The following is a 21,515-nucleotide window of genomic DNA, read 5'->3' as shown; positions in this document are numbered from 1 at the left end:
TTGTATTTGGATTTCTCTATACATGTTTTAACTTGTCATTCTCTAAGTATATACATACCATTAATACTGTGGGCATGAGTTTATGATAAGACTTTTCTTTTGGAGACCAGTTTTGTTTTCCTTTCCACCTATATTTGTCTATAGGCTTCACGGTACACTAGTTTACAAGTGTTTTTATATGTTCTAAATAAAATTGAGATTTTCCGGAACGGTATGATCTGTTTGCAAATAAGGACGTATATATAACAGTATCAAATATATTTGTTGTTATAAGGCAATAATATATTTTCTGAGATATTGCGTGTTACAAAAAAGAAATATTTGTTAAGAAAAAAAAAGATGGTCGAAAAAGGGGAGTAGGTGGGGGCGGTCGGCTTTTGATTAGTTAATAAAAGAAACCACACGAGTGACCTACCGATTCGACTCAACGAGTCTACCGAGCTAACACAGATTCAACTCGCTCGAGCTTCGTTTTATGACAAGTTGGTTTTTTTTTTTTTTTTTTAATTTTTTCATCTTCTTGGGTTTGGTTGGGTCACTCTTCAGGTCAGGTGTGTAAAAAAGAAAGAAAGAAAAGAGAGATTGTTGTGTTGTAACCCCTTTGACTAAAATCTAATGAACTTTTTTAACACAACAAAACTCCTTCAGATCTGAAAGGGTTCTTCTTCTCTCTTAGTCTCTTTGTCCTTTTATTCTCCGTCGTCGTTTCATGATCTGACTCTCTGGTCTTCTCTTCTTCTTCTTCTTCTTCTATTTTTTCTTACTTCGTCACTGTTGTGTCTGAACATGCCACGCCCTTTCTTCCATAAGTTGATTTTCTCATCCACTATCCAAGAAAAACGTCTGGTAACTTACTCTCTCTCTCTCTCTCTCTCTCTGTTCTCCTTCTCCTCATCTTTCAAAGTTTTGATTTTGTGCGAAATTGAGGGTTTTCAAGGTTTGGAATCTGGTGAACGAGTTTGTAAGATTATGCCTTGTGACACTCTTGCTTGATTTCTTACAATTCACTTGTATTGATTCTTTGTAAGAATCGAGTCAAGGTTGTGCTTTTATCTTCTTACTCTTCCCTGTTTTGGGTAATGAAAAGAAGTTCCATTTTTGAACTTTGTGTTGTCTTATTGGTCAAATGAGAATTTGTGGGTTTCCAATGGAAGTCTGCAAGACAGTTTCTTTTGGTCATTGGTTGTGTTTGGTGGGAAATTGGGTATTTGATGGTATATCTGTACTCTGACAGCATATTGTGTGTAGTTTGGGAATTTTTTTTTTTTTTTTGAGTGATTTGACTTTTGGAGGACGATTTGATTCTGTCAGATTGATCAAATTTCTTCTGAGGAGAAAAAGTTGAGATCTGTTTATGGTTTCTCTATTATAAATGTCTGTTTTGTTTACTCTATTTTGACTGTTTTCTCTGTTTGACTTAGGAATGTCTGAGATCTTAGACTCCTTATTGAGTATTGTGTGGCTTGTGAGTGAATCCCTAAAACTGAGTAGTTGACTTGTTTTGAAGGTCTCTATGTATTGTGCTTATGTTTTAAAGTTGTCTACTTTATTTGATACAGTGATTAGTCATCACTTGTACAGATTCCCCCAAGAGCATTGTTTTGAACAAATCCAAATTTGCTTAGCTCTCCATTTGGCATTTAAGTGACTAGATTTTCTCTGGAATAATGATTTCGATTAACACAGGCATTTATGTGGAACCAAGTTTGCAAATTATTAATGTGATAAGATCATAGGAGTCGTGTAATCAATCTATTCAGAGATAAATGTACCATTTTACATGTGTACTAATGGACTGTGTCTCCTTGTTGATGCCTTCTCTAAACTGAAATATGGCCTTTTGGTTTGTGTTTTTAAATTAGGTAAAGCCGTCGTTTCTTCAGCTACTGTGTTTATTGGATGTTTTTGCTGAAAAATGTCTGTTTCGATTTGATGTTCTCGCAATATTCTGTGCTGTTCTTATAGATATTGTGGACATTTATATCATTATATGCTTCTTTATATCTCATACCGGCATGCTTGTGCAGAGGGTCCCAGATAAGTTTGTGAGTAAATTCAAGGATGAGCTTTCGGTTGCTGTTGCACTCACAGTACCTGATGGTCATGTTTGGCGTGTAGGACTAAGGAAAGCTGACAACAAAATTTGGTTTCAAGATGGTTGGCAAGAGTTTGTTGACCGTTACTCCATTCGCATTGGTTATCTTTTGATTTTTAGATATGAAGGAAACTCTGCCTTCAGCGTCTACATTTTCAATTTATCCCACTCTGAGATCAATTACCATTCCACCGGTCTCATGGATTCCGCTCACAACCACTTCAAACGCGCCCGTTTGTTTGAAGACCTTGAAGATGAAGATGCCGAGGTCATCTTTCCTTCTTCTGTGTACCCATCACCACTTCCTGAGTCTACAGTACCAGCCAACAAAGGGTATGCTAGTTCAGCCATCCAAACCTTGTTCACTGGACCAGTTAAAGGTGATATTTATAACCAACTGATTCCCTTTATCTATCGCTGATTACGCGTCTTATCATTCTTTTGAGGTTGATGCTTGATATTTTCCTTATCTCCAGCTGAAGAGCCAACGCCAACCCCAAAAATACCTAAAAAGAGAGGGAGGAAGAAGAAAAATGCTGATCCTGGTAAGCACTTTTCCTCTTTGAAATGCTTCAGACTCGTTTTCAGAGGATTCACAGATTCTTCCTCATGATACATATATCCTTTTGATATTGTCCTTACAGAGGAAATAAACTCATCAGCTCCGCGAGATGATGATCCAGAGAACCGTTCAAAGTTCTACGAGAGTGCTTCTGCGAGAAAGAGAACCGTGACTGCAGAAGAAAGAGAGAGAGCCATCAATGCAGCCAAAACGTTCGAACCAACAAACCCTTTCTTCAGAGTGGTTCTGCGACCATCCTATCTATACAGAGGTTGCATCATGGTAATAAAAAAACATCTTAGGAAGACTTAATCTTATCGGTGTCTTCACTGATCTCTAAAAGAAGCCTTCTGTTTCTGTTTCTCTCAACAGTATCTTCCTTCTGGGTTTGCTGAGAAGTACCTAAGTGGGATCTCCGGGTTCATCAAAGTCCAGCTTGCGGAGAAACAATGGCCTGTTCGATGTCTCTACAAAGCCGGGAGAGCCAAATTCAGTCAAGGATGGTACGAATTCACTCTAGAGAACAACTTAGGAGAAGGAGACGTCTGTGTGTTTGAGCTGCTCAGAACCAGAGATTTCGTTTTGAAAGTGACAGCCTTTCGAGTCAACGAGTACGTCTGAACAAAGCATTATGGTGTGATCATTCTGGATTTGCAAGTACAATGTCGTGTAGGAGTATCTTAATTTAAAAACAACTAAAAAACTCTCTTCTGGTCTGTGTCATTATTGCGTCAGTGTCTCGTTTTTTCTCTCGGGTTTACTTTGTGTTATCGATGTGGATAAGTTGTTTTTACCTCATTATATATAACCTCTTGAGTGGAACTCAAATTGTTTGAGTAGAACAAACAAAGTTAGGGTTTAAGAAGAAGTCTGTAAATACCTAATCTCCATCAAATTTGAGTAGAAAGACAAACTGTTCTGGTGGAATACAAGGAGGGAACTTGAGATAACAAACTTAAGAATAGCCTTCAAGCCAACGTCTAGAATTTGATGAAGTTGTTGTTTGATCACCTCTGAGATAATTGGAAACCCTCTTCATGCAGTTTGCTTGAGGATACTGGTGAAAATGGGAGTATTGAAGGAAAATGCATATATAAGATTGTAGGTGGGAACTGTGGTAGCAGACATACAGAGGTGAAGCAGTAGATTACATAAGAAAACATCCAGATTCCCAAGGTGCAGGCACCCGCTCTTACAGCTACAAGGTACGGTACGTAATTGGCACATGCTTAACCATGTGATCACCACTAAATTGTGGTTGACTGTTAGATTGTCATGCTGATGTCAGGGGATGCATAATTGAAACGAGAGGAAGATGCAGTGCTGGTCAAAATCCCTGCAGTAAACTCTATGGATCTCTTGCTGATATGCGTGCGTTTATATTTGCATAACACTAGGTTAAACGACAATCAAGGAGTGTAGTATCATGAGTAAACATTTGATATGTTTCAACTTTGGATGCCCCAAAAAAACCACAAGCTTAGCTGTGGTTTTAAATAATTTGTGGGTTATGTTTTGGTCCAATATATGCTAGATTTATGCGAATGGGTAATAATGACTTCTAGTTGTTTGTACAACTTGAAACTTAGGTGAAAAAGAAACTCGGAGCTTCGAACATGAGTTACTTTTGTCATTGAATTAGAAATGGTTGAAGTTTTAGACACAACACTTGTTCTCTAGACATATACTGTACCAGACATGTTTTGATCATAAAACTTAAAAAAAAAAGAAAACCGTGTGTAAATCAAGCAAGGGACAACTACAATATTACAATCTTATTGAGATATCAGTTCAAAGGATTATTCAAAGAACATGAACAAGAAAATTTAAGGGCCTCTTCTACTTCCAGGTCGCTCGATCAGGGGATTATTCAAAAAATATGACAAAAATAAATTAAGAAAAACACAAAAAACTAATATTACATGTAGAGGTTGTTTTAGTCGTCACCTCTTTTTGTTTTGCCTCCTCCGGCTTGCTCGATTTGGACCAAACTTGGAGCGTAATTGAGAATAACTTGCGAAATTCCTTCAAGTGAATCTGTAGCCTCTCCCTCTCCAGAACCTACTTCATCGACTTTATTATCCTCCCCGAGAATGTATATCTTGTCGGTGATCTTGTACTCTCTCCTGCACTGGTACCTGTGGTGCTCTTGCGGTTCCAACCATCTCTCACAACACACAGCGACTTTCTTATCCTCGTCAAGCAAAAAATTTACCTCCTCCGAAAATAATTGAAGATCAGGGCTTAAATCAAATGCTAGGACCTTGGTCCAAGAGACTGCTGCTCCTTTGGTGGTGGTGTCATCAATCTTATTCGTCACCCATATCTCAGTCTTAGATTCAAAATCGAGCTGCAACAACAGAGAAAGATTCTCTCCTCCTCTAACGGCGGAAATACTCAAAATTTCATACCTTGGACGCTGATAGGGAAGAGTCACACATAGAGATGATTTCTCTGTTGAGAAATCAAATCTGAGCAAGGACACGCCAAGATGGGGTTTTGATTTCTCCGAAGCAAACAAGTAAAGATTTCCATTCATAGACACGGTCTGCTCTGAGTATATCAAGGTCCAGCCTGGAGTGAGATCACCATCAGGAATCGTCCTTGTCCACCTATCAGAGTAGTTAAGCTCGTAGATTTCTGTATCTTGGCCATTAGGATAAAAACACAAAATTTTGTAGATTTTTTTACTGCAGGAATTGTTCTCGTCTTGCTGGTAGCAGTATCCGAGAACAAATCTGACTTCGTATTCCTTCCAACGATAGCCGGCTTCGATCCACCTGGTTTGACCAGTCAGCGGGTTCCAAACCACGATTTTAGATCCGTATCGGGGATTCTTGCCTACGTGGTTGCATACCAATAAGCCGTCGCAGTGAAAGACTCGACCTATATCGAATTGATGTGAATAATCCGGATCTGGTAGGCTAAGCTCTCTCTTTAACACTACAGAAGGAACATCTCCTTGGAGATTGATGCTCACCGGACAGATCCTGTACTCGCTTGTCAACATGAGAGGTAGATACTCCTTTGGGGCTTTATGCATGTGCTCTCTTGCGAATCTCCTATCATCTTTGAATAAACGGTTCCATCGTTTGCTGGTAGATCGTAACCGTTTCAGATTCCTCGCCGGAACGCGACAGAGTATCTCATCGACCAAATCGTTACAGAGATCCGGTATCGTCATTGATCTCTGCCGCAGGCGCCACGGAATATTATTTATTTTCTAGGGTTTTGCTTTTCTTCAGCTTTCCTCTTGCGAGATATATACATAGACTGGAAAGAGGAAATGTAACAAATTGCTCCCTCAATTCTGAATATATTTTCATTTTTGCACCCTCAATCTTGTTTTCTGTAGATTCTATATTTGTAAATCAATACACACACGCTATGGAAAACCAAGGATTCAAGAGAATATTTTTTACACTAGAGAGAATTCAGACAGAAGGGAATCAACATTATCGGAAGTAGATTTTGTCCAAGGAAGATCTATCAGTTTACGCTGACGTGTATGACATTATTACTGTACTTTAGATAAGTAGGACCGGCCAAATATGCTGACGTGTAAAAAAAAAAAAACCACCTGGCCAACACGATAACGATTCCAAGTTTTTTTCACCGACATCCGTACCGGTCTATCCTCCTCCGCCTTCCAAAATCAAGGCAAAATCTGTGAATATCGGATACAGTTCTGGAGGGATCAATAGTTTAAAAAGCGTATGGATTGTCAGCGAAAGAATCTCTAGTGTTTTTTTTGCTTTTGTATAATCTGAGGTGGGTTCGTTGAGATTATCTGATCAAATGATATAGAGAGAGCTGTATGTTTCTGTTCTATGTTGTTAGAATTTTGTTCATAATTTTCGGATTAGCTTTTGAGGTTGATCAATGAAGCAGTAGACATCGCATAGGCGACACCATAGTCCATGTAATTTTTGAAATTAGCAAATTAGATGTTTTATCATCTGTCTCAAACTACCTTGAGGTAAAGATTTCTCAAATACGGGAGATTTGTTATAGGAAAACAGAGATGCGCAATGAATGACATGGGCAAAAGTGGAGTGGAGTGGAGGAATATAAGGGACACGTGACAGAAGCTTATTGGAGTGTTTGTCTAGTATGACAAGTGTTTGTTGTGATGATGCGCTTGAGGATATGATAATTTGTTGAAGACTGAATCCAGTGGTAGTAGCTAGCTCTCACTAGAAAGGGATTTACAGTGTAGGAGTATCTTAATTTAAAAACAACTAAAAAAACTCTCTTCTGGTCTGTGTCGTTATTGCGTCAGTGTCTCGTTTTTTCTCTCGGGTTTACTTTGTGTTATCGATGTGGATAAGTTGTTTTTACCTCATTATATATAACCTCTTGAGTGGAACTCAAATTGTTTGAGTAGAACAAACAAAGTTAGGGTTTAAGAAGAAGTCTGTAAATACCTAATCTCCATCAAATTTGGTACTTGTAGCCATGATGATGATTATGATGAAGATGGGTTTGTGCTGTAGATTCTTCGATATTTATTTTATCTCTTAGCTTTTGTTTCTCCTTCTCTTTGCCTTAATCCATTACAGTATCAGAGTTTGGTGCTTATGAGCTCTGTTTTTCCAGGACCAAGATTTTTGTCCTTGTTGCAACAGAATTCGAAAACCCTAATTCAAGCTAAGCAAATCCATGCTCAATTAGTCATCAATGGCTGCCATGATAATTCTCTATTTGGCAAACTCATAGGCCATTACTGTTCAAAGCCATCAACCGAAAGCAGCTCAAAGCTTGCTCATTTACTAGTGTTTCCTCGATTTGGTCATCCTGATAAGTTTCTCTTCAACACATTGCTTAAATGTAGCAAACCAGAGGACTCGATTCGGATTTTTGCCAATTATGCATCAAAAAGTTCGTTGCTTTATCTCAATGAGCGCACTTTTGTCTTCGTCCTTGGCGCTTGTGCTAGGTCAGCTTCGTCGTCGGCGTTACGGGTTGGTAGAATTGTTCATGGGATGGTGAAAAAGCTTGGCTTTCTATATGAATCTGAATTGATTGGAACCACTTTACTCCATTTCTACGCTAAGAATGGAGATTTACGTTATGCAAGGAAGGTGTTTGACGAAATGCCTGAGAGAACCTCTGTTACATGGAACGCAATGATAGGTGGATATTGTTCACATAAGGATAAAGGCAATCACAATGCGAGAAAGGCTATGGTTTTGTTTAGGAGATTCTCTTGCTGTGGTAGTGGAGTTAGACCTACTGATACAACCATGGTTTGTGTTCTTTCAGCCATTTCTCAGACGGGTTTGCTCGAAATTGGTTCTCTCGTTCATGGTTACATAGAAAAGCTCGGGTTCACACCCGAAGTTGATGTCTTTATCGGTACTGCACTTGTCGACATGTACTCAAAATGCGGCTGCTTGAACAACGCATTCTCCGTGTTCGAGCTAATGAAAGTGAAAAATGTCTTTACATGGACTTCAATGGCAACGGGGCTAGCTCTCAACGGTAGAGGAAACGAAACACCGAATCTTCTAAACCGAATGGCGGAATCTGGGATCAAACCAAACGAAATAACTTTCACTAGCTTGCTTTCGGCTTATCGTCATATAGGTCTTGTTGAAGAAGGAATCGAGCTGTTCAAGAGCATGAAGACAAGATTTGGTGTCACACCGGTTATCGAACACTATGGTTGCATAGTAGATCTTCTTGGTAAGGCAGGGCGGATACAAGAGGCTTATCAGTTTATATTAGCTATGCCTATAAAGCCTGACGCTATCTTGTTAAGAAGCCTCTGCAATGCCTGCAGCATTTATGGAGAGACTGTAATGGGTGAAGAGATCGGAAAGGCTCTTCTCGAGATAGAACGAGAGGACGAGAAGCTTTCGGGTTCTGAGTGCGAAGATTATGTCGCTTTATCGAATGTGTTAGCTCATAAAGGGAAATGGGTAGAGGTAGAGAAGCTGAGGAAGGAGATGAAAGAAAGAAGAATCAAAACAAGACCTGGTTACAGTTTTGTTTAACATAGCTTGTTACAGGTCAGGATTCAAAACACTACTCATTTTGCAATGAAAGTTTTTTAGTTTCATCAAGTCATTAATTAACATTACACAACAAATAAACTTGCAGGTCTCGGTTCTGTTAAAAGCTCTGTTATCCCCTGAAGACTCTCTTGTCTTCTTCTTCTTCTTTAAGCACATGCATTGGATTCATCACATCAAGATCTACACATAGATTAAAAATATTCAGATCCCAATCTTCTTAATCTATATTAAGAACAAAGTCTTCTTACCGTGTAGAATCTTGTCAAGTTCGATGTCTCTTGATCTCTTCTTGGATTTGTGCTCTGTATCACCACCATTAACAGATTGATTATTCTTCCTTGTACCTTGAGTTCCAACAAACTCTTTGCCTGTAATATCGATTATATCATCGTCGCTGTCAATGATATGAACTGCATCCAGTGGATATTTGGTCTCGCAAGCCGAAACATTGAAGATTATTACACGGAAACTCGAATTCTCCTTGTATTCGAACAAGAGAAAGTGGCCTTCCTCGATGGAATGAGCCTCTGCAAACTCACTCCAACCCTCATGGAACCAAATCTCTTCACCGATCCGTTTGAGCTTAATGGAACGCTTGAAACCCGCAGGAGTCTCTAATGTAACAACCTCTGAGAGTTTAGACCCTTGTAGCTTCACGAATCTTGGCGGAATCTTCTGCTCAAAGTTATTCAACATAATGAGATTTTCAGAAACAAGTAACAAAATGTCAGATCTTAAATTCTCTACATTTCTTAAGAACAAATGATCAGATTAGTGTATCCCTTTTAGATCTCTAGTCCAAGATAAAACAAAAGAAATGGACACTGTTTAGTGAATCTTCAGATATAGTCCCTAGAAATTGAAACAGGGATAACAACACACATGCAAACACTTTATTTCAAGTTTTTTCTAAGTGTTAAGTAATTACCATCATCTTATCCTTCATCGTTGAAGGTAAGACCAACTTGAAGAACTTCTTCACCGGCGACTCAGGATCTTGCTGTGATCGGCGGTGAGAGACGGAGGTGACTCTGGCCTTCGTGTTTTGGGTTGTAACCATTTTTGTTTGCCTTGTTCAGAGAAGAGAAGGTGAAAATTGAGAGTGGAGAGTGATGAGTGGAGAGTTAAAGCCGGAAAAGAGAAACCGATAAGTTTTTATCTGACAAGAGTGACAAAGTTGCTTTAACTCTATGTCGTTTTCCAAGACTCATTTTATACAGTTCTCTAGTCAAAAGATAAGTCTTACCATTATTGAAGTTATACCAGTATAAACCTTGTATATAAATTAAAAAAAATATCATGGAAATACGCTTTTATCAATAACCAATGTATAATTCGTTGCTACATGTCATAACAATCAAAGGCTAGTTACATCAAATAGTAAAAGCTTACCTACCGATAACAAAATATATTTTCTATACTATTACAACATTAATATAAACGAGACGAAATATATTCTCGAAAAGGATTCGTCGAGGCTTCCACGACAGTAGAACGATCACCTCCTCGTCGAAAATTACGTTCGTATTCTAACGTTGACGACCGGCAATTGGGAAACACGGCGACTTTCCCCGAAACTTTTGAGAGAGAATACAAATGTAAAAATCAATATAGCTGATAAAATCCAGCTAAACTGAAGATTCGCTAACGCTTGTGCCATAATTTCTGTACAAGGAGACTCTCAAACCAGCCCACTATGATCAACAATAGTACTGTTGTTACTTCTTGGTGTATCGGTCGTGGTTCTCAAGCAACCCCTATATGGACATAATTTGGATCTAAAAACATTAACCCCATGTTCAAGAACCAGCATCCTTGAAACATGAGCGAGGCCGAGAACACAAGAGACGCATAAAAAGATTTAGGGTAAATGGTCGACGCAAGAGCTGAAGAGAAGGAGACGAAGGCAGCGAATTCGAGGAGGACATGGTACTGGCCTTCAAGACCTAAGTGATCAGTGGAGTGAGAATCAAGAAAGAAGAGTACTTCTTGCATGAAAACCAATGTTGCATGAAGCCCGATGAAACCGGTATATATCCTTATCGGGAGGATTTATTACGTCAAAGATGAGAGTGGAAGACGCAAACGAAATGAGTTGGAAGACTATGCAGATGTGTTTGATTTCCGGTTTGAAAGACGATAATTTAAGGAAAGGGAAATCTGAGTTTAGGAGGAAAATGGATAAGAAAGTAACAATGATAATGACGATGAGCTCGAGATGTTTGAGTTTTTTGTTATACGGGAAAGGGAACCAGAATCATGAGGTGAAATTTTGGTTTGGGGAATTTAGAGAGTAAGATTGTATGGTATTGATTACATGCCAGAGACCGAGAAGTGCAAGTGAGAGACCAGGCACAAAATATCCTAAGAAGGTTCCCATGTTTTAAAATGAATTTTCGAATATTTGTTTAGGCTTATAAGTTTTTATTTTGATTATTATTCCATCTCTTTGAAGGTTTTGGATTAAGTGATGTCCTTATTTATGCTAGATGCATTAGGTTGAGCTTTCTACATCATATTATAAACATTCAAACCTGATAGTCAGCTAAATCTTTTGGGGAATTTGCCTTGAAGCTTTCTCCTTTTGAGGAAGTTGCCTTGAAGCTTTCTTTTTAACATTTTAGTTTTTTTTGTTCGGTTGTGTTTTGAACAAATAGGCTTCGGTTGTGTTTTGAACAAATAGGCTTCGGTTGTGTTTTGAACAAATAGGCTTCGGTTGTGTTTTGAACAAATAGGCTTCGGTTGTGTTTGGCCCAATGCCACTTAGCTTTTGGGTCTCCAAATCGCCGCTGAAGCTGTGCCGCTTTGGAGAGTTTCTGTCTCAAATGAGAATCTTGCATGTGGAGTCATTTATTGATTTTATTTAATTATAAACGGCTGCTCTAGGTTTTTTGAACTAAAAGCCTTAATATGGGCTGGGTTTTATCTTTAAAGTTGAAAAGAAAAAAAGAAAAAAAAAAAATCCGACCTGCCGGAATCGAACCAGCGACCTAAAGATTATCTGCAACGCCTACAGTCTTCCGCTCTACCAACTGAGCTAAGGTCGGTTACATTAATCCTCAAGACAAAACTATAAATATCCTAATATTTTTGAGGCTGTGAGTTATGAAAATTTATGATTAACTTAACAAGACCTATATATAATAGTCTACCATATATATAACAATTATAGCATTGAATAATAAAATAGTCAAGATTATGGGTTTAATCATTCTTAATTAATTAAATTCAAATGAACAAGAAACTACTGGGGATTTGCCTAACTACTGTGGCGCACAATAATTAACGTCGTTGTTTGTTGTTGTATCCTTAATTAAGAGAAAAACACAGAGACCATACCCAATTCAAATTATTTTCAGATATATGTTGCGTTTAGTTATATAAACGGCGCGTGGAAACCGGATTTGAACCGAATGTCAATGTGTCTTTCAAAAATGTTTTCCTATTAACCAAAGTCCGAGCCTCTAATCGATTTCCTTTTGGGATTTAGATTACTATTCATGAAAGTAAATCATCTTTATGTATTGATGAGTCGCTATATATATGCACCTTTCTTACTTAGTCGTGAAACAACTGTTCTACAAACTGATAGTCTTAAACCTAAAAAATAGATTAGACAAAAAAAAATTGTCGGAATAGATTTAATTATATATAAAAATATTATTGTTTGGGTACAAAACATAACAATCTTTCAGTCAAATATTTTATAATACTAAACTGCAAATGCTCGTGAGAACAAAAAAAAACACACACTAAAAATGACAAATAAAATTTTATAGTGAAAATCTGTAGACATCGTCATTGTTAATATAGTTGGGTTAATACACATAAAAGCAATCTACAGAGATTCTTTTCTACGAATCAAAGCATATTTCTACTACTTAAATTTAGGAACTTCATTGTCATTAAAATTATCATTATGAATTTTACAATTTAGAACTAATTAACCAAACTCTTAAACTTCTAAATTGCTTAATAGATCAAGATTTATCAGCTTTTCGTGCTATTTGAAAATATGAACAGAAGGGTGGTGTGTGCATGTCTATATGTCAAATGTCAATGTGTAGAAATAGCAATACATATATCCAACGAAAAAGAAGACTTTTTACTTACGTTCTTGAAGACAAAAAAATAGAATATTACAATCCTCTCCGTTTTTCCAGTGGCTAATTCTTTTTCCAACAAACTGAACGTCTGAACCAACAAATCAACCTAACATACGAACATATTTCATCTTATATAAATTTCTTATTAATTAGTTTTCCTACTAGATCAATATGAAATAACCCAAAAACTCATGAGGTCTCTCATTTAGCTAGCTATACATGATCTATCTATGTGGTACTTTGTTTAGGTTTATAGGTTTGATGTGGTTTATCAGTTTTTTGGATTTTTTTGCAAAAGCAACGAGTATTGGTTATAGCCTTATAGGTTTAGTCATTGATCATTTGTATACTATAGTCTATAGGACCATTTATTAGCCTCTAAATAATAATCTGTTCACATTCTCGTACATTCGTCCATGAATTTTGTTTCTTTCTGTAATCATATAAGGTAATGTTACAAAAAAAAAAAAAAAAAATGTTACAATTTATTACTTAGACTTACGAGTCATGACTAACAATGGTCATATTTTCAGAGCGAATACTAATGCAACCAATCATACGGCAAGAACAACTGATTGTATTTATACTTCTGGAAAAACAAATTTGTCTGATACTGTACTTGTAATTAATATCTTGAAACCAAGATCTATTATTAATTTAAAATTTATTAGAAATAATAAGGGAGTGTTTGGATGTCAATGCGCATTCATACATGTATAAATGTGCACCAAACTTCTTAATCCCACGAAAGTGAAACTTTTCACATAAGTTCATGAAAACACCATAAAAGTTTTAGCATCCCATTTTTCAACGACTTCTTTCTTTTCAACAAATCAACCTATAAACGTAAGTATTACAAGTCTTCAATTCCATTTTTCTCTTGTAAAAGATTAATGGTAAAATAACAAAAGCTGAGTATTAAAATTCCATAAAATAAGATATAAATAAAATGATTTAATACAATGAAACAATATTGTCTAAAACGTAACTCAAATATGTGCAGTTACTCTTTACAAAGAAGATCGAATAAACTAGAAGAACTTTCTAAATCAGTTAGATACTTTCACGACATGGCAGTTCCCTATTGGTTGTATGAAATGCTTCTTTTAGCCGGCCATAAAAACTTGCCTTGACAACAACGGCAGGGATCACATGGGCCGCGGAACATTCTTCTGTTTCATAGTCCGCATCACCATTCACCACGCGCTTAAGGCGGCGGCGGCGCGTGTACACTTCTCCTCAAGCATATCTCAGCCAATAACCGTAGACGCCGACTCCGTCACGCGCCACACTTTAACCGATTTGTCCAAGCTCCCACTGTACACTATCCATTTCTGATCTCCTTTCTCTCTGTGGCCTTCGCCGTCATCTTCCACCGCCGTCAAACACTTGACAGGTCCCACGTGGTCCATCAATACCGAGAGACACGAGTGGCTACCATCACCGTTTCTCCTCCACACGCAAATGTTCTTATCCGCTCCGCCGCTTAAAACCAGACTTCCGGCGGCGGCAAGGCAGAGCACCGCCAAACGATGGCCGCGGAGAGTTCCACCGTGAGAGAGATACTTCTGTCCTTCCCAGAAATTAACGGTACCGTCAGAAGAACCACAGTAAACAACAGCCGCCGTTATATTAACCGCTAACGCCGTTACAGCGTTCTCTTGCTTCATCAACACATTAACAAGAAAATGCTTCGTCCCTTTGCCTTGAAGCTCACGTTTCCACACTTTCAAAGTTCCGTCGGCGGATCCGGTGAATAGCAAATCGTCGAAACCAGCAGCCACCGTGTTGATCGCGTCGTCGTGAGCTTGAATCGATTCAAGACATTTTGAATCAGATAATCTCCAAACTTTGAGAGTCTTGTCCCACGAACCGGAGTAGAGTAAACCGAGCTCTTCGTTCAAGCTAAGACACGAAACGGCGTCGTAATGACGAATCTTGAGAACATTTTTCCGACGACGAACCTCGACGTAGTTCTTTGGATTCACTGATTTCGTCAAAAACTCTTTCAACGTCGGCAAGCTTCCGATTCGTGAATAACCTCCGGTTCTTCTTTTAGAACCTCTCCAGACCCGAATTTTACCGTCTTGATGACCGGTGAAAATCCGGTTATCTCCGGTTATCACAATCGCTTTAACTAATCCACTGGTTGATTTAAAGCCTGTGTGATCCTTGAGATCTTTCCAAACACGAATGTTCTTGGAATCGGATCCAGTGAATAAAAGATCTCCAGAAGCAGCCAACGAGTAGACATGACCGTCTTGTCTCACGATTGTACCGATCAAACCGTTGTCGGTATCATCATCAATGTTTCGGGTCTGGTAGATCCAAGGAGACTTGTAGTACGGAGAGTAAGTTTGGTTCCACGGTGAGGGAGACATCGATGGAGTGTTTGTTGTGTCGGTGTAGTACGGAGAGTAGGTTTGGTTCCATGGCGATAGAACTTGATTAGGAGACGACTCACCGCTAGTTGTCGAAGCATTGCTTTGACTTTGTCGGTAATTATGATGGACATCCTTGTTGATGTTTTTGTTGCTACTACTGGGATTGATGATATCATCAACACCATGACTCTGTTCTTCTTCGTCAGCGGCGGGATCGGAGTTTAAGAAGGAGGCGAAAGTGAGTCTCCGGTGATGACTACTACTGGTGGTTTCTGTAGCTATTACCATATTTTCAAGATTATACACTACAGAAAATTAACTTGAGTAGTTGGAAGGTTTTATTGGCAAGGAATTTATGGGGTTTTAATTTCCTTGACGTGTGGAGATTTTTTTGAGGGAAGAAATTCGAAATTTTATTTCTTGGGATTTGGAGAGAAAAATTTATGTATTTGGTAAGAAATATTGAAATGTATAAAGAGTGTAGAAGAGGATGTTGGATTTGTATATATAGAGAAAAAAAGTTGGTGAACGGACGACGTGGGTGAATGACACGTGGCGTTTTAGACTGAAGACGTGACCGTCAGATTCCGGCAGCGCCAGTTTTCACATGAGACCGTGTTAATCAAGAATATTAGTATTAATTAGTTAATAATGTAATTAATATGCAACTTTGGAAATAAGAAAGTGTTGATGAAAGACTAAAAGGAGTAATGGATGGACGGTCGTCCGAAAAGAAAGACGGTCTCAAAACAAAGCCTTGAGTAAATTACATGCATGGTTAGAGCAATGTGAAAATAATTGAACATGAGATGCGTCCGTACGAAGATTCGGGTTTATTTTTAGAAGTTGGTTGAATAAGAAAATCAAGATAACGCGTGTGTGGCTGTGTTGGCGGCTGATCATCTTCACACGTTGCAAAACGTAACGTAACGATAACACTATTCTCCAAGCGGAACTTGATTTTTATTACTTAGGTTTTTTCTGTTTTGATTAGTTTTATTTCACTTTCGACATGTGAAAGAAAAAAGTTTTCTTCCAGATGTTTTGACTTTTCTGACTCATTCCATGAACGATAAGGAACGCCTTTTAGGACTATATATGAACCCGTACCTTTTGTTTTATTTAATTTAAATCAAGTGTTCAAGAAATGTGATCGATACAATCTCCATAGTAAGGTCATAACATTTATTTTAATTTAAGGTTTATTTATACGTGTGATTGAGTGGGTGACTTGGCTTATATTTTTGTTTGCGAGTTGATTTTTTAGTTACCATTCTATCGTAATTTCTCCATCATTTTGAAAAACATATAACATATCACGAATACCGTAGAAAACAAGATATTTGGTCTAACTAATTTATCTTCTATAACGTATAAAGTGCATGTGTTACATTTAAGAAGGCTGCAGTTTTATTTTACTTTTATTATTTGATAGTATTAGTATAAATAAATTTGGAGTTTCTTATAGTTAAACACATTATCAATGTCATCAAATCAGTATATTTATTTAAAAGAAGTTTGAACAGATGGTTTGAGACGAATATACATATACTGATATACGTACGTATAGGAAATAATAAACGTATTATTATTATGAATTTTTCTAGACGTACGGATCAAATCGCCGACAAAAAGAGCACGAGTTGCAAAACATTTTTCTTATGTGTTTTCAATTTCGAAAATAATGAGGGCAACCGAAACCAAATTTCATACAAGTTGATTGACTTTCATTACGATAAAGGAAAATGGTCTTTTAATGTCGATTGACTTTTCATTACGATAATAAACAAAATGATGATTTGGAAAGTACATTTTTGGATGACTATGGGTTAATATGGGATCTTCTCTAATCATATGAGAATTTTAAATTATTTATTTTTTATTCTGTCACAGATGTTAAAATTTAATTGAGAGATTCGTGAACAAAAATAAAAACCGTGGGATTCCGATAGAAATTTCTTGTAAATAAAAAAACTGATGCGGCCTCTAATGTCAAACCCTTAATTAAATGAAAACGATTGTTGACAGCTAGCCAAGTTTTGACATTCTTAGGATGTCGTATAAAAAATTCTCCCACATTTTTAAGTAAGTAAGATATATAAATACAAATATTGAGTTCCAACAAATACTAGTTTCACAATTAACTAATGATCGGTACAGATTTTGAAAGACGGGCCGCTTCTTCGTATTTCGGAAATAAGACTTGCTCAATAACGTATATCGAAATAATCATGGGGATATTCTGGATCTTTTCCGAAATTCCCAAAATATCTTAACTCTAGTTTTCCAAAATATCTAGCTGCGACCCGAATTCTCCTCTTCTTACCGTAAGTTTCTTATTAATTTTGCAATACAACATTGTTGTATATTCTTCTGCAATCTATTCTAGTAGATGTTCTTCAACTCTTAACTTGTTGTTGTAGGGATAAAGGCAAGGGATTATCATACTTGAGAGCTGGTCACAATAAAACCGGACATTTAGAGTTGACGGAAGCTCAGTGGCTTCATATCACAAGTCAGTTAAAAGGGAGATGACGAAAGAAAGAAAATAGAGTTCTTTGTTTTTGTCGACTCTGAAAATATTTCTATGCATCCGAAAAAAGGAAGTTTGTATGGATACTTTGATTCAAGAATATAAATGGGACTACGAAGAAAATTCAATGATAATCATATTACAATCTCCCTCACGATTGTTATTGGAAACTTTCCAATGGTTTTTGGTGAGGAAGGAAGACGACCATTTGAATCTTCTAATATAAAATACTGAGATGTGTTGCCAAGGCATACAGTGTGTGGTTGTGGTAATATAATACGTCGGGCTAACCACACATTCCGTGAACTAGGTTAGATTTTCTTTCAAAAATAGACGACTTACATGTCTAACATTTTTTCCACACTTTCTTTTCTCTCATTCGACCACCGACGTCGCACTCTAATGTTAAACCCTAATTAAATGAAAAAAGATTGTTGACTGCTAACCGAGTTTTGACATTTTTAAGGTTTCGTATAAAATAGCCTCGTTTACTCTTCTCCATATATTTAATTTTTGTTTGGAAGAAAACTTATGGAAATCGTCAATGGTCATGGACTCGAACTATGGAACAACGACGTTTTGGAATCCAAAGGTATGGTTAGTTATTGAATCCCATAGCCTTTCACACTCACGACTATAGTATACTTGCCAATAAACAATGGTCCACAAACGACATCTATCCATTTCAGACGTTGTTATTACGATAGCAATACGACACAAAATTTATATTTGAATGACTAATATATACAAAAGAAAAACAAGGGGTTGCTAAATGCTAAAGAAAACAAATAATAGTGGTGCAAAGGTATGACCAAATTAGATATATTAGGACAATTAAATAACATATTCCCCAAAAACAACATATTACCATGCATACTTTTTTTTTTGTCTACTAAAGTAATGCTCTAGCTATTTAATTTAGACAACTGAAATATCACTATTGTTGCTATATTCCTATTTTTATTGCTATCTTTTTGTTTTATTTTACTGCCTTGCTTGCTTTCTAACTGTTAGAATTTCTATTGACTTTTCCGAAAACAAATCATGACCACTATATATGATCTTAGTTTAGATATATCGACATTAATGCTTCTTTGTGAAATTGTCGCTTTCGGTAACGAGAACTAAACTATCGTTTTAATCAGACAAAATTACATTTTTTTCCTTCATTAGGAGTACTTTGCATTTTACACGCCGTTCATTTGACACGACATGCATCCATTATTATGTGATAAGTTTTGAATTATTACACGATCAATCGTTGTCTAACATATAATTACATATCCAAAAAAAAAAGGTTAGTTGTCTCAAATCCAATGGGAAATATATGGGGACGTTTCAACCAAATAAAATACCAATGGTATGTAGGTATGCCGTCACAACCATGGCAAACGTACAAGCCCCATATATACCAAATATAGAAATGCTAAGGATACTATAATTTCCCACGCCATACATAATAACTAATAACAATAATTATCATTTTTACAAACAAACGCCACTAGCTATATATTTGGAAGTTCCACACATCACAACCATATATAGCAATGAACAAAGACTTTGCCAAAAAAAAATAAAGCAATGAACAAAGAAACAAATTCTTGTTACCGAATACGCAAGGAATTCTGAAATAATTATATAAAGGCAGATAATTTGTTTTATGGGTGGCTTACCTGATCCCACTCGGCACTCGCTGCGTGGTCCGAATAGAATCTGAGCTTTCTATATATGGAGACAATCAGACAATTTAAATACATTTAAGAATATAGTTAGATACATCTAAGAGCAACCCCATTGCACATTAGAAAGGGTGTCTGTAATAAATATTAAAAAAAATTGAAGTTACAAAATACTAATAATTAAATGTCATGGGTCTTTAAATTTGAGACATTTTTCTCTAAAATGTCTTTAACAAGACATTTAAGACATATGTCCTAAATTTAAAGACACTAAAACATTTAAATAATATATTTTCTTTATAAACATTATATTGTAATTGTGGGAAGACACTCTCTTTTATATGCAATGGAGTTGCTCTAAACGAAGTTTTTTTTTTCATTTACACGTTAAATAATATGGTACATGTAGCTCTCACTACACCATCGATTAATTATTCACTTAAATACGATGGAGGTACGATAGTCAAAGATTGGATATCACATGATAGATTTGGTAGATTGAAACGAGCTAGTTTTAATATTTTTTCGTTTTCGTATAATCAACTTGCACAATTATTATCTTTGACTTCATATTGGTTACATTGACTTGGTACTAATTAATTAAATTTAAAACTGAAAAAGTATGCGATATCAAAAAAATTTGTTCTTTGAAGAGACACATATGTTGACACAGATGATATAGTACGTGAGATTTCATAAGGAACAACATTGGGGCTGTAAAAGGAGAAAAATCTCCTTTGATATATATCACTAAAAGATCGTGATGCGTGTTCCTGCAGGAGTGGGTAACATAAAATAAACATTGTTCGCACAAGAAGTTTTACAATCTTTAATAAAACAAAAGAAATAATGACAAAGAAAATGTATTGTTGACTTCGTGCAATATCATAAAATTTGACCCATTTGTGCCACCAGTTATCAAAATCTTAGTTGCCTGTGCGTATATTTCTAGCTAGTTTTCTACAAATATAGATGAAAAATAATTAATACTAACAGCGATGTGCCGATGTGTACTATAATGTTCAATGTATCTTTACGATATATGAGTTATTTATTGACATGGCAGGTTTCGAAATGTAGAAAACGTCCACGCTGACTTTTGCAGAAGTGATCCATTTGTTTCGTACTCGTACATATACGATAACAAATACTATCCTATCATGCACTAAAAAGGTTTAGTTCTTTGGTTCCTAATGCCAATTAAGTATTAATTTTAAGACTCTATTATATACTATAGTCTATGGATGATGACTTATTGCAGCCGTAATTGTATATTCTGGTTATAAGTTCGTAAACTTTAGATTATACACAATTAATCCATATTCCATAATGTTATTGAATTTTGGTTTAGCATAAACCGTGCCTCAACAAGTAGGATGAGATTATATGCGCATGGTTATCGGAATTGAAAAAACAAGCAAATCGTATTGGTAACACTATTTTAGAAAATTTAGTTCTCCATTTTACTTGATATTTTTCATCAGACAGATTCTACGAATCTAACCAAAACTCCCCCAAAAAGATAAACCTCAAAATGTACACGTATTAGAAAATACACGTAAAAGTGACATCACCATGTATATATGAAACTAGTGGAAGTGTATTTGTTAGGTGAGCATATAATCGTATCGAGAAAACAATAGTACATAATTGTCTAAAATCATTTATTATTAATTCGCTTATCATGGACATTTGCTGTTGTTTATCTTTTGTAAGCATTTAACTATCAGTATAATATGTCATCTATGTTTGCTTCTTAACATTATATTAGGATCATGCGACACATTTGGCCATGTTCGACGGAGCAAAAGCGTGACCTGATCTCTTTGAAAAACTAACAAAATCACGATCTTTAGGACACATCACCCATTGAAAGACTATCGTAGAGACGTGTGTGATAACTAAAAGAAAGTTGTGTTAATTAAGAAACTATTTTTGGTTGAATTTTTGTTTGGAGTATTAAGTTAAACTAATTAATGGACATAGGACGAATATTTAGACATGTGAGAAAACCTAATAAGAATTTTCAATTAGAGGATAAGATTTGATTTCATAATATATCATTGAATATGGACTAATTGGTCAGCACCACTCCTTGACAGACCTACCGTGTCCTTCAATTTTTTTTCCAACAAA

The 21,515-nt window shown here is 36.4% G+C and overlaps 6 protein-coding genes, 1 non-coding gene and 1 pseudogene across 12 annotated transcripts; 3 read left to right on the top strand and 5 right to left on the bottom strand.

Annotated features, from left to right (window-relative positions):
- The first annotated feature begins 299 nt into the window (after positions 1–299).
- Positions 300–4,228, top strand: VRN1 (AP2/B3-like transcriptional factor family protein). 2 transcript variants are annotated; one of them, NM_001338374.1, is made up of 7 exons: positions 321–846; positions 2,028–2,475; positions 2,572–2,640; positions 2,740–2,939; positions 3,030–3,268; positions 3,701–3,862; positions 3,946–4,228. In NM_001338374.1, exons 1-6 carry the CDS (start codon positions 787–789, stop codon positions 3,801–3,803), a joined length of 1,119 nt encoding a protein of 372 aa, NP_001326749.1. In that variant the 5' UTR covers positions 321–786; the 3' UTR covers positions 3,804–3,862; positions 3,946–4,228. The 2 variants fall into 2 exon arrangements, with proteins under 2 accessions (NP_188529.2, NP_001326749.1); NM_112785.5 differs by lacking the exons at positions 3,701–3,862; positions 3,946–4,228 and having other exon boundaries at positions 300–846; positions 3,030–3,590.
- Positions 4,229–4,262: 34 nt separating this feature from the next.
- Positions 4,263–6,155, bottom strand: ETP1 (EIN2 targeting protein1). Of its 2 annotated transcripts, NM_001084716.2 has the most exons (2): positions 4,470–6,118; positions 4,350–4,431 (listed from the first exon to the last, which is right to left on the bottom strand). In NM_001084716.2, exon 1 carries the CDS (start codon positions 5,839–5,841, stop codon positions 4,594–4,596), a length of 1,248 nt encoding a protein of 415 aa, NP_001078185.1. In that variant the 5' UTR covers positions 5,842–6,118; the 3' UTR covers positions 4,350–4,431; positions 4,470–4,593. The 2 variants fall into 2 exon arrangements, with proteins under 2 accessions (NP_566622.1, NP_001078185.1); NM_112784.3 differs by having other exon boundaries at positions 4,263–6,155.
- A 767-nt stretch (positions 6,156–6,922) lies between these two features.
- Positions 6,923–9,037, top strand: MEF20 (mitochondrial editing factor 20). Its single transcript, NM_112783.2, has 2 exons — positions 6,923–8,671; positions 8,763–9,037. Exon 1 carries the CDS (start codon positions 7,238–7,240, stop codon positions 8,654–8,656), a length of 1,419 nt encoding a protein of 472 aa, NP_188527.2. The 5' UTR covers positions 6,923–7,237; the 3' UTR covers positions 8,657–8,671; positions 8,763–9,037.
- AT3G18960 (AP2/B3-like transcriptional factor family protein) lies at positions 8,679–9,899 on the bottom strand (the record flags this gene model as incomplete). 3 transcript variants are annotated; one of them, NM_112782.4, is made up of 3 exons in its annotated part: positions 9,606–9,899; positions 8,926–9,352; positions 8,679–8,857 (listed from the first exon to the last, which is right to left on the bottom strand). In NM_112782.4, exons 1-3 carry the CDS (start codon positions 9,735–9,737, stop codon positions 8,787–8,789), a joined length of 630 nt encoding a protein of 209 aa, NP_188526.2. In that variant the 5' UTR covers positions 9,738–9,899. The 3 variants fall into 3 exon arrangements, with proteins under 3 accessions (NP_188526.2, NP_001325753.1, NP_001325752.1); NM_001338373.1 differs by lacking the exon at positions 9,606–9,899 and having other exon boundaries at positions 8,787–8,857; positions 8,926–9,417; NM_001338372.1 differs by lacking the exon at positions 8,679–8,857 and having other exon boundaries at positions 8,900–9,352.
- A 227-nt stretch (positions 9,900–10,126) lies between these two features.
- AT3G18955 lies at positions 10,127–11,057 on the bottom strand (annotated as a pseudogene). The gene has a single exon.
- Positions 10,548–10,820, top strand: AT3G18957 (uncharacterized protein; the record flags this gene model as incomplete). The annotated part of the gene is made up of 2 exons (NM_001161153.1): positions 10,548–10,606; positions 10,727–10,820. The coding sequence occupies 2 exons, from the start codon at positions 10,548–10,550 to the stop codon at positions 10,818–10,820; spliced, it is 153 nt and encodes a 50-aa protein (NP_001154625.1).
- Positions 11,058–11,639: 582 nt separating the features above from the next.
- AT3G18952 lies at positions 11,640–11,724 on the bottom strand. The gene is given in 2 exon segments: positions 11,640–11,675; positions 11,687–11,724. It is a non-coding gene; the product is annotated as a tRNA-Tyr (tRNA).
- Positions 11,725–13,675: 1,951 nt separating this feature from the next.
- On the bottom strand, positions 13,676–15,821 carry AT3G18950 (Transducin/WD40 repeat-like superfamily protein). The gene has a single exon (NM_112781.3). It carries the CDS (start codon positions 15,453–15,455, stop codon positions 14,034–14,036), a length of 1,422 nt encoding a protein of 473 aa, NP_188525.1. The 5' UTR covers positions 15,456–15,821; the 3' UTR covers positions 13,676–14,033.
- Between the last annotated feature and the right edge of the window lie 5,694 nt (positions 15,822–21,515).

Source organism: Arabidopsis thaliana, chromosome 3 (genome assembly GCF_000001735.4).
Source record: "Arabidopsis thaliana chromosome 3, partial sequence".
NCBI classification, from domain to species: domain Eukaryota; kingdom Viridiplantae; phylum Streptophyta; class Magnoliopsida; order Brassicales; family Brassicaceae; genus Arabidopsis; species Arabidopsis thaliana.
Note: the sequence above shows the minus strand (reverse complement) of the source record. Positions and strands in the feature narration are given on the sequence as shown.

Excerpts from the sequence above, each read along its gene's own strand:
- VRN1 (NM_001338374.1), top strand. The coding sequence starts at position 787 with ATGCCACGCCCTTTCTTCCATAAGTTGATTTTCTCATCCACTATCCAA. Across the intron at positions 2,476-2,571 it reads GTTCACTGGACCAGTTAAAG|CTGAAGAGCCAACGCCAACC; the intron begins GTGATATTTATA and ends CCTTATCTCCAG. Across the intron at positions 2,641-2,739 it reads GAAGAAAAATGCTGATCCTG|AGGAAATAAACTCATCAGCT; the intron begins GTAAGCACTTTT and ends TTGTCCTTACAG.
- MEF20 (NM_112783.2), top strand. The coding sequence starts at position 7,238 with ATGAGCTCTGTTTTTCCAGGACCAAGATTTTTGTCCTTGTTGCAACAG.
- ETP1 (NM_112784.3), bottom strand. The coding sequence starts at position 5,841 with ATGACGATACCGGATCTCTGTAACGATTTGGTCGATGAGATACTCTGT.
- AT3G18950 (NM_112781.3), bottom strand. The coding sequence starts at position 15,455 with ATGGTAATAGCTACAGAAACCACCAGTAGTAGTCATCACCGGAGACTC.